General features: G+C 32.6%; 1 protein-coding gene across 4 annotated transcripts in view; it reads left to right on the top strand.

The window, feature by feature from the left end:
- The window catches only part of LOC120623826 (venom dipeptidyl peptidase 4-like), a 39,533-nt gene that overhangs the window by 11,691 nt on the left and 15,217 nt on the right, over positions 1 to 12,625 (top strand). For 2 of the 4 annotated variants that reach the window (XM_039890082.1, XM_039890084.1), the window contains exons 2-4: positions 6,291 to 6,360; positions 9,022 to 9,340; positions 11,243 to 11,337. In XM_039890082.1, coding sequence (XP_039746016.1) covers positions 6,310 to 6,360; positions 9,022 to 9,340; positions 11,243 to 11,337 — 465 coding nt within the window. In that variant the 5' untranslated portion in view covers positions 6,291 to 6,309. Of the gene's footprint in view, positions 1 to 6,290; positions 6,361 to 7,020; positions 7,145 to 8,423; positions 8,468 to 9,021; positions 9,341 to 11,242; positions 11,338 to 12,625 lie in introns of those variants that run through there. The other 2 variants (XM_039890085.1, XM_039890086.1) reach the window with 2 other exon arrangements.

Below are 12,625 nucleotides of genomic sequence, written 5' to 3' on the forward strand. Positions count from 1 at the left end.
AAATCCGTACTTGGTCGGCGCGAGACCGGTGGACGACGACGCGTCGGCTTAACCATTCTCATTCGGAGACCTATATCTTGTAGTGGAACCGTATTAGGTTTAACGATGACGAGGATGATCCAAACATTTTCCATGCATTTAAATATTAAGACACATTTATTTCTTCTTGTAAATTTTACTTAATTACAATATTCCTTGCAACATTCTACACATTTAACTAGTATGAATTGTTTTAAAGGACACTAATTTTATTATAGTTATGGTGTCACTAAATTGCTAATAACTAACATTTTTAATTTTAAGCCCATTGCGGATAAACGGATTGCATGTGTCAGTTACACCTTTCTCAGAATAATGTGATAAGTAAAAAATTGTTAATTAATTATTTTTACATCTCGTTAGTACACTAGCTAGATGGAACTACATTATTTATGGATAACTATAACGCAAATGAATGAAAGATGACATTAAACTTTTTTTTTTTTAAATAAAATAAAAAAATAAACATTATAAAATACATTATATAATATATTATATTAATATAGTCTACTAAAGTGGTAGGTACTCTGCGAATATTGAAAATAACTATATTTTTACTTACTTCATACCGTTTATTGCTAAAGTCCTAAGGATATATATGAGGAAGAAGTTTATTTATTTTATAAAGTTAAGTGAAAAAGTAATGTTTAAAGTAAGTCTCTTATATTGATTTTCACAATACAAAGATTTTTACAATACATTTTCTTAAAATTTTAATATTAGCAGATTTCAATCAAATTGGTTAACAATTCGAAACTTTTTACGCAAGTGTCATTGTGATGTTATTGTGTTATATTACGTGTTGCTATTACTTATTCAGGTCACTCTTAAAACAGCCGGCGCGAAAGGCAGGCAGGGACCTACAAATGGCCTGTACGAAAACTGATACGTGATGCGAAGAAAAATTTATTAAAGTATCTAAGAGAATTGTTATAAGAATCATTGGGATTTTGACAATAATGGAAATGTTAGACAATGTGCCCCAGGGCTTTATTGAATACCGCCCGGTGTAATTGACTATTTGCACAAAAATATTGATAACAATAAATTTTAATATTATCGTGGATACTAAATAGATAAATTGACATGCAGTGAGATTTTCATTCATTTATTTAACTAGCTGACCCGTGCAAATTCGTTGCACCAAATTCTAAAAATGAATCCTAGCTAGATCGGTTTATCGCCCCCGAAACCCCCTGTATACTAAATTTCATGAAAATCGTTTGAGCCGATTCCGAGGTTCCAATTATATATATATACAAGAATTGCTCATTTAAAGATATAAGATTTTACATTTGGCTATAATTTACCGATTTTTTTGTGATATTTACAACCTTATAGTACTTCAGGCTTAAGGGTGTAAAACTTTCAAAACGGTCTTTTGTTTTTCAGTTTTTTTATTATAGGTATATCGGCCTACAAATTAGACTACCTATGTAATGTGTATTTCTAAGGATACACTGGACTAGGACAATAATATAAAGTGTAGGTATATTAGGAGATAAACTTAGCACTGAGCGTTTTAAAGTCTTAATCTATTTAGTAAATAGGCAATGAAAAACGATATAAATGATAAAAATTAGCTTTATCTACCTACGAAGTAAGTATCAAGGTCATATCATTATTGAGGTTAGCCGCCGAAAGATATTTATACTAATAATAAAACAAGTTGGTTTCTGTGTAGTATCTGAAACTATCAATCGGATGTAAATCTTTTTTCTTAATTGGTAGAGAGGGTTATATTACTTTTTAAATTTCGTATAAACACCCGCCATTGTTTAGTTTATATTGATGAAAATTTATATTTAGATCGACCATTAAAATTGGGAAAAAAATTGTTTCAGGGTTTATAAAAATAAAAAATACTAAATTGGGCTATCAAGCCCAATTTAGTAGCGGCGAGGTCTTTACCCAGACGAAGTCACGAAGAACGGCTAGTAGACACTAAAAATCGTTATAATTGTTTCAAATCGAAGTAAAATTTCATTTGGAAAAATGTATAATAAAAAAGACTTATTGTTAAACTAAAAACTATAGTATGTAACTGTAGTTTTTAATGAATTGAGATATTCTTCTGTTTTTAAATACTTGGTGTGATTTTTTTTTATGGCTAACGTGTAATCAATCACCAGGACCAAAAAAAAAATGTGAGCAATAAGATTCGAGATCGAATGGGCCTCGCTCTAGGTCTTTTATACTGGGTGCTAATAGTAGAAGTACCCAAAAAAATTTGTATAATGTTACAGTAAATTTATAAAGTGGGTATATAATTAAACTTTTGATATCGCGTTATTGCGAGCCGTGTCATATTAGCTGCACCATATTTGCCATGCCACTTACCTGCTAAAATGTCTGTTTGTTATATGTAAAAAGAGCAAGTATTGAGTTGCTTGCCGGTTCTTCTCAGTACTATCAGCATTCCGAATCGGTGGTACATTCACAGCTTTAGCTTCTCGATTATAGGCATAAGTTTGAACAGATAAAGTCTTCATGTATTGCGCCCCTTCTTAATAGAGTTGCGGTAAATACAGTTCCTTGAAAAGCATAACAACTTCTGACAGGCTATTGCTAAGCTAATTTCGAAAAAGGTATTTGTCAATCATGATTTGGACACATAAAATCCCCTGGAAACATGCTTAAAGGAAAATAAATCGCGGTTGCTTTAAAATAAGGCGCGAAAGGAAATGGTAGCGGGAAATTGGAGCGACCGAGTTCACGGCGGAAATAGGAATTTATGTATCTAGACAACATTTTCATATTTCGTTATCTTCTAAGAACTCATCGACCCAAGTAATCTTCTGGTAACCAACTGAGAAAGACATTAAGTTATTAAAATAATTTCTCCAATCTTAAGTGTATTCAGCATTCCGGGTATTTGTTTAAGGAATTTTAATTTATTTTGTTGGAAACCCTGCAGCTGTTTTTTCAATATGGCTAAAAATGAAATATTTGATTATGGAGTTTTAGAGATTTCTTTTATAACTATACTAATCCTGGATAGACTTTTATTTTTCTTGACTTGTTTTATAGACGTGTATTTTACTTGTACACCTTGTACCTACAATATAAAAAAAATAGATAATTTAAAAACTCTTTTGAAAATTATCTATAAATTCAAGGATATTTGATGGTTATTGATGAATTTTGTACTGAAAAAAAAGATTAAAAGCAGTTGACTCTACTTTCCTCAGCAATCACGATATAGCCTCTGTTTTCTTACTTGTTATATAAAAAATGTTGTGATAGACTACAAGATATTAAGAACAAAAATATGTTTATCTACTTTAAGTTTCTAAAGTGCTTGCAAAGTACATGAAATAAAGGAGCTTGTATTTGTTTATGCTTTATTTCAAGTTTGTTTATTTACCTTCGTTTAAAATTTGGGAAGTTTTGCGTATTGAAGGCACATGGTTGAAAGTTAATAATTTAGAACAATTGATTTGCAGTGTCTTATCTTTCACCTTCTATACAAGTATCCGATTGGTGATTATTAATTTTTACTATCTTTAAAACGATACGGATATCTTAATCTCTTTGTAGTTCCATCAAATTAAAATTTATATTTAGTTCTGCGGCAATTCATCCGCGGGCTGGTGTTCCGAATTATTACATTTTTGAGGTGAGTCTTGTTACGTTTGGTTTGATTAAAGATAAATAAATAGTCCATTTACTTTCTACGATTGTTAGTATATAAAACATCAATTTTCGCTGTTTAAACTACGTCACTTCTGTGTTAGTTGTTTTGTAGTAGACGTAAAAGCTGTATCTAGTCTTAGATTAAAGGAGTTTGATTTATGGTAACAATATTGAATAATGTTCGAATTAGACAAATCAAATCATTATAATTATTAAGTATGTACTTGATGAAATACTAAGAATGGTAAAGGAAATTTACCTAGATATCAAACATCGCAGCCTCAACCATATTCGTTATTAAAAAGTTCACAGAAATATATTCCAAATCATGACAATTAAGAAGAAACGTGTGTGTGTGCGTGTGTGCTCTAGATTAGAGGAAACCTTTCCCGAGAAAGGAATGGGATACAAAGGGTAATGAATCTTTGTTTCTCTACCTACCTGCAGAGTGATTGGTCTGAAAGCATAATCAAACAAATCGGTAAAAATTATATCATCACCTTCGTCATTATTGTCAACCCTTATATAGTTTCCTTTTTAGGCAAAGGTGTGCGTAGTCCACTACGCTGTGCAGCTATAGATTGATAGACTTACGACTTCTTACGAGTAAAATAAGATCTGCAGGTTTGTTCTCTATGATTTTCGTTACCGTTAAAGAATCGTAAATGTAATTGCTTACACGAACATATCTTCGAAGTGTTTTGAAAATGCGGGAATCAAACTACCCAATAGCTTAAGCTAAAAATTATTTATTTTTCTTCATTTTTGACATTATTTAAAAAGTGGGAGCGTCTTTTCCTATTGTTAAATACTGCTTTGGTGGAACCTTCTTTCCTTGCCCCTAACGTTAATACGATAGTAGTCAAAATTCTTAGATATTTTAATAAAAATCTTTAACATTTTAATATAGTATCTTGTGAAACGCCACGTGTCTGTGAATTAAACTCATATTAAGGTTAAATCATATTTCGCTTATAATTTATTCTTTAATATCTGTTGTTGAATCATTATCAGACTATCTGATATTTTTAGAGATAAGATATTAATGATATACTTAAGAAAAAATATTATAACATAATTATGGTTTGAGAAATAGTGGCAATAAATTTATTATCAATTTACTTCGTTGATCCAACTTAAAACAGTATAAAAATATATCTATAATTGTCCTTTTTAATCTTAGCAGTATTATTTTAAAATATCTGTTTTATTTACCTAACAGACCTCGACGTTTCTAAAATAAGGATTATAATTCTGAAACAAGAGCTTCAACATTATTAAAATAATACAGCTTCAAGCGATTTATTACAGAAATAACCCATGTATAAATTTACTAGATGTACCTATTAGAAAAGCCTATGTACGCAAGAATATTCCTTTAAGTACGTCCTGAATCTTGAATACTTTGGTCGACATGAATTTGTATTTTTATTATAATTTATGGTTTTTCCACTTATATAGAGATAAAATAAATTCTTGCGCTAGACGATAGCATAAAATTAATTTCAAATGTTTATTTAAAATACAGACAGAATATCTCTTGGAGATGAACAACATATTGGCACACATTTTGTAAAATAATACCGGTATATATGAATAAGAACCTACTTATAGATATCACCTACAGTGAGACTTTTACTGATTGATCCAGCGAAGTATCATTGGATGAAACTATATTTTGTCGGTCCGTCTGTCGCCTACCTCTATCAAAAGTCTAAACCTGGATCAAGAAACGTAGTAACTAAAACAATTGACAATTGGCCAAGAATTTTGATAAAATATTAAAATTAATAAAGAAAGAAGTACCCAATAAAATAATATTTATGGTATGTTAAAATATGTATTAGTATGTAGATATTTGTATGTATGTACTAAATAGTGTACCCTACCTATTCGTTTTTCTTTTTAGTTTTCCTAATCCTAAGGTTGCCTGGCAGAGATCACTACTTAGCGATAAGGCCGCCTTTTGTATCTTGTTTCATTCAACATGTGTTTATTCTTTTTTTGTCTCGTTTTTCTGAGTGGTGTACAAATAAAGAGTAAAAATAAATAATAGTTGAGCGAATACAAAGTAGATTAGATTATTAGTAGTTAGTAAGTAGAATATATTAGATTAGAGCAGTGAGGAGATATCTTATCCGTGGGAAAAAAGCAATGAAATTATGATCCTATTAAAAGTATGCGTGTGGTGGCGGCAGATCATAATATAGTTGTAACCAACCCTCGAGTCGTTAATGCCGACTAATGAAATAAGTCGTCTAAACGGAGGGCAGTCAGCAGAGTCCTCTGTGATACCACTACCATCTACTGCGATTACCAACACGTCTTTCCAGTATGGGGATGATGTAACAGGCAAAATAATAAGTATAATATATAATATACACAAGATATAGACGGTTACAAGCGAATTGACGGTTACTTTTCTAAACAATCATAGGGTAAATAAGCTTAAAATTATTTATTATACTTGCACCATAATAATTGATGTTTTGGATATAATTATAGAAATAAAAATATCTATAATTATATTTTTATTTCTATAAAATCTTGATTTTGAATTCTGTCTACCTACTTGAAGGTATGATTTTCAATACAGTATTTTTGTTAACTTCCAGGTGAACCAAACACCACAAAATGGCCCAAGAAAACGGCAACTCCTCCATGGAAATGGGAACCAGTGACCAGGTTGGTATAGGCTTAATTTTTACAGGGAGTCCGCTGCATGCGGGCCGTTCAAGACCGTTTTTTTTGTACTAAAAAAAAAGTTGCAATCAAGTAAGTGTGTAATTAATTACGCTGGCAAATCACGCACTTCCGACCGGATCACAGTATTGTAACAATGTTGCTTTGCGACAGACAGAATCAAAAAGATAATAATAATTTTACTAATGATCATGTTTTTGATTCACTTTCTCACTACCAGGTGAGATTGCAGTCAAGGGCTAACTTGTAGTGGAAAAAAAACAAAAACGTAGATGCATCAAAATATAAAAGTGCAGGCTAGTGATTTAAGAAAAACCCGGTAATGCTAGTCGCAAGTTAAAATTAAATAAATATAGTCAAGTAACGCTTGCGCTTGACGCAAGATGATTTGAAATTTTAAGAAGCGTAATGAAAGCACTCACTAGGTATGTGAAACCAACTATAGCCACTTAAAACGTAAACACAACGAAATGTAATACTGATTAGTACTATTTGAATGAAAACCTCCGATAAATATAAAAATATTTACTATACACTTGTTTTGTTCATAAGTCAAGTAGATAACCTCACTGATGATACATCAAAGAGAAATCAAAGTAAAGTGTCTTATCGTGCAGTAATAAACATTAAACTGAACGAAACGTACGGTAGTGAATAAGAAAAAAACATACAAAAGGAGATATTTAGATATTTGTGTAATTATTTTGCAAACAAAAAATCATTATCACGGACAAGGATAAAAAATACTATAAAATTTTTTCTTAAGGTTTGTAGCTAATATATTTTATAATTTTGATAAATATTTTATCGTCTTAGTGCGCATCTATAAGTTATTACTAGTTACACTAGTAGATTTGTAGTATGTCATAATTATTTAAACGAATAAATAATGGCTATCGTAAATCTTTATTAAATTAAATTGTACTTTAGTAAAATGACCCAGCAAAAATTTACTTAGCAACTTTAGAATAAACTTGACAAAAATGACATTACATTACCAAAATCAGATTTAGCGTTTCCCTGCTAGTGTTCCTTAGATACTAAAATATTTTTATAATCATAATATTGGAATTTTCCAAACAGAGGGAGGATCATTTATTTCCGGAGAATGATAAGAAAGGTATTTCAGTCAGTTGGGATGTAATCCAAAAATTCTTCTTAGAGAGCAATTATTTTATTTAGGCACAGTTTAGTGTAATATATTTATATTTTGCGTGAGTTATTCTTGTTCGTACAAGTAATTGGATTGCGTAAAATACATTAATATGCACAAACGTATTAACTGATGTGGTAGTGGGTTACTTTAAATATAAAAATTGATAAAGTATATAATGCAAAGAGAGCAATCATGTCTTTTGATACGTTGATAAATATTTGAAATTCTGTCAATACTCTAAAGTGATCGTTTATCTTTGAAACTTTATCTTTAGATTAATCTTATCTTATTGAGAAGTAGATATAACCCGTGAATTTCCCCGTGTCGTATAATTTTGTTTCCCATTAGGGGGAGGTTAAACACAAATTGAACACTATCTTTTTTATACAGTAGACTTTATAGAATACAAGGAATTAAAAGTGAATTAAAAAAAAAACTATTACTTAAAGTAGTATCATTTTAAAACGACAGTTGAAACCTTGATGGTTTAAATCTTGCCTAAGAATGAGCGTTTTAATTAATATTATAATTTTAAAACAAAACTGCAAGAATATAAAAATAATACTGCTTTAAGTGATAGTAGTATGTCCCCTGAACTGTTATTGTCGTCGTCGCAATTAATTAGCACGATTATTTTTGTATTCCAAAACATGTTGTTTCCCTTTAGTTAGCCTTATAACTTATGATGGTGAAGTCCTTTGCCAGATAGGAGAAGGAACTCCTCAGAACACATCAGTATATTCAGGGTCAGGGGAATCGTTGGTATCCATAAATTAATAAACTTTTCGGTTATGTTACCGTGCTTCAGCTCATCGGTATATTTTAATTATTTGCAAACAAATAAAGTGTACAAAGGCAAACTTGAGGAAACAAAATACCTTGAGGAATTTCCCTCCAGGTTACCTGGTTCGTGTGGAACACGTATACGTTCAGGTATTATATGTCAGTGGATACTGTAAATAAAATATTCAAACTCATAAATTTTTTATTCATGTAGACCTAACCTAGCACAGTCATTAAACGTTCATAGATATTATAGGATTCCATTTTTGTGAGTTTATGGTAAGAACTACATTCCCTAACTTAAAACTAAAGTGAGGAGGGTTCCAAGCTCCCTGGTGCAAAAAGGGCCCAAAACTAACTTAGTCGGGTATTTTTTTTATCACCATCTCACAATAAATTATTAATTAGCTGTGAATTCAGAGCAGTTAATACTCAAGTTTTTTTAACGTTTATGTTGTCTTTAAAATTATAATAGTATTTTTACAATAGGCTTACGTTTTATATCAACGTTGAACTTACTGACAGATATCTCAAAGATTTCGTCCAGTTTTTAGTGGAATCACCGCAATAAAATAACAAACATACATACGGACTTGTATTAATAATATCGGCATTATAACAATGGATATCAGTATAACCTTGACAGCTGTTTCCAATGATTTAATAAGCTTGTTACACAAGTCAACAAATCTCTGTTGGTCCAGATCCTGGTTGCTACAAAGAAGTCGAAGAAAACCACATATGCAATCGGCTTCGTAGCAATGTTGGTTGCGATTGGTGTTGTTATTACCCTCGTGGTGGTGCTCTCCGGGAACGAGGGAGCTGAATCTGAACCAATCTTAACAACCGAGGGGCCCACTTTTCCAACAACAATACCGACAACGACCACTTCAACGACCACAACAACCACCACAACTACAACAGAAGCGCCTACAACACAGCCTCCGCTGCCGGAAATAGAACTTGAAGATATTATTAATGGAGAATATTCTTCGCCTTCTTTCAACGGAACTTGGACTTCAGGTGAGTGCTATTTAAAAATATGTACATGATCCTACATTAAGTCTGCTATGACAATTGTGTTTCAATGATCGATCAATGACAAAAAATTCTAATGAAAAGCAAATTAAATAAAAAACGTTCACTAATGCTACATAATTTTTCTAAAAATATATATACCAACTTTTAACAAACCGTAGATATCAATTCAAGTCTACTTGTCGATAGTTTAGGTCATAGTATGTAGCCGTACCGATATTACTTAATGTCTCGGAGTTTAAAGTATTTACTGTCCGTCTTCGATATCGCATACCGGTGAGGGACTCGTTGGTCTGGTGATGAGCATGTTCGACTGTACATCACGAGGTCCTGGGTTCGATCCCGGGATAAGCTAAATGAATTTTTCTACCAAGAATTTCTTCCTAACAGCCGGGAGTTTGCCAACTGTCTCGGAAACGTTAAGGTTTCGTTCCTGTACCTGACGTATTTCAGTTCGTGACGGATCTGTGGTCCCACCGGACTATGGGAGTGAGGGAATTGAAAGTGCTCCTATGTTTGCTCTCACACTTGTGTACCTACTACAATATTATCTTTCACGTAGTTGGAACATCTCTCTGGAGATTGACCACCGTGCCCAAAATCGGCAGGGAACTTGTCTAATTGTATAATGAACAATTACTTGATCGTGAGCTTTGAAGCGGAGATAGCGGGTCAGGGAGGCCGAGTACGAATCCCAGCACCTCTAACTTTTCTGAGTTATGTGCGTTTTAAGTAATTAAAATATCACTTGCTTCAACGGTGAAGGAAAACGTCGTGAGGAAACCTGCATGCCTGAGAGTTCTACATAATGTTCTCAAAGGCGTGTGAAGTCCACCAATCCGCACTGACCAGTATGGTGGACTACGGCCTTAACCCCTTCTCATTGTGGGAGGAGACCCGTGCTCTGTAGTTGGCCGATAATGGGTTGGCCGGTAATAAAAACTTCAAAATAAAATCATCTTCATATTAATACTTTTTATTTTTTATCTGTGCGTTTTGACGGTAGAATACCAATCTCACAAGTCCATACAAAGACACGCAAAATTTAATTTACAATGATCCTTTGATGGAGTTCCATTTAAACATTCCTATTATATTACGAAGCGACAAAATACTTCAATTCATCACAGCGATTCTGTGAAGATTGCTCTCATCGTTTATCTTCTATTTATTTCCGCTTTATTTAGACTAAATAATTTTGCCATATCATTAAATGCTCGGATTATCCGGACTTATTGTGTATAATTGGAAATACGGAACAAAGAAAAGTGCTCGTCATATATTCCTATGTATAAAAATAAATGTTAATTAATTTCACGCTTGTGTTTTCTCTATTATTAATGCGGCAGCCTATACGGGTTGATAGCTTTTGATAAATGAGGTATCACGGGTCTGTGGGGTCAAATATATTTCATCATTAGCCTCTCGTAGATGAGTGGGTATTGGAGCAGATGCCCAACACACCATAATCCATTGGTGTGACAAATAACGGGAATGGCGGCTTAAAGTGCTAGCCCTGGATTGTAGACACCGCCCATTATTCTACTTCGGGCTGGTACTAAGAATCCGCTATTGATCATTCCAAACACAAGAGTAAGATCAGCAACTTATGCTTAATATTACAAGCAAAGACTAGTAATTATTTTTATACTTCAATACAGCATATCCTCTTGTAAAAATACCATTTAGAACATCAGTTTAATTTAATTAGTCTATTGTTTTCTTTTCAATTTATAATATTTTTATGGTTTACGGCTTCGTGTATTTTTTTCCCTGTTAAATAGTGTGCACCGTAATTTATTTCATTCTTACACGTCGAAAGAAATATTGTCATCATGAGCATTCTTATGTCGTTTTATTTTACTATCAAATAATTTATGGTTGCAGGAAACGAAATATTATTCAGGAATAGCAATAACGACTTGGTGCTATACGATGTTGACACCGATAGCCGGACGATTCTTATCAGGAACGAATCTCAGGTATGTATATGTGCTTGTAACTTGATGATGCAGGAGATATGAGATTAGATATTCTTTATATGTAGGTTAGGTATTTATATATCTACTTAGTAATGTGAGTAGAGTACGCGCGATTTAAAGGCGAGATAGCTTCAGTGTCCAACCTGTCCCCAGTTCAAGATTGCGTCTAAAATTGTTTTCATAGTAATATTTGATGAACCAATGAGTTGGCCTACCTTATGGAGGTGAAAAACTAGCATCTATAAACAGACTAACGCTTCGCTGGGCATGCAAGGTACACGGTCTCTCTCTCTGCCGCTCTCTGTTCATCAACCTCTTAAATAGCCGCTTCAAGAACGTTAACATAACAAAATTGCCGGTAAATAACCGTCACAGCGGCAAAGTCACCAACCAGCCCACCAAACCAAATTTAGTAATTAAGAATTCCCAGACTGATCCGGCTGAAAATCAAACCTTAAATTTTTTCTAAATCACAGGCCGCAGCGCTGGAGAAGAAAAAATCCTTTTGTTTAGAATTTATGACGCTTGCCAAAGTGATACGAATTTTCAGCGTTAACTAGATTTTAACCTTAGCTGAGAATAGTTTACACGCACGCCCTTGAACTTAGTTAGCATAGATGTATTAATTTTGGAAGTTGAAGCTTAATTTTAACTTAAACTGTCAAAGTTAGTAACTCACAGTTAGTAACGATGCAAGTTTTATGTGATCTCCACAAGTGCCTATCCTGGGATAGGATTGAAGGTCAACTTCACAATGGCTGACTTGCGGGGGTGCCTGCTTAATTTAATAATCTGAATTGAAATTACAGTCTTATCCAAAATACAAATTAGGTCGCAAGATAATTAAAGAAATAATTATTCTGCTTTGGCGGTTTCTCAGTCACAAGTGTCTGTTGGTTTAAGTCGATGCCAAAAACCATACTTAGTGTCACAAGATTTAAATCTGTGTCATCATTATTATATTGACTGGTGCAACTATATAGAACTTGAAGATAGTATCGACATTAATATATGATCTTCTGAAACTGTTAGAAATAATGGTTTAGGCTCACATAAATTTAATACAGTGCACATATTTAGAAGTTATTTATTTACTCTAAACCTCGATATTTATTTTAGTTACCTACTAGGTAAACATTTTTCATAGTAATACTTTACTTTCGATTTATTTCAAGCAGGCAGACAGGTACTTACATCATTGTACCTTTCGACTTAATAGGTTTTATAATTTATTATTCTAATTAATTATTTTATAAAAAAGTTTAATAGTGATTTACCTACACGAGAA

Source organism: Pararge aegeria, chromosome 5 (assembly GCF_905163445.1).
Source record: "Pararge aegeria chromosome 5, ilParAegt1.1, whole genome shotgun sequence".
Lineage (NCBI taxonomy): Eukaryota > Metazoa > Arthropoda > Insecta > Lepidoptera > Nymphalidae > Pararge > Pararge aegeria.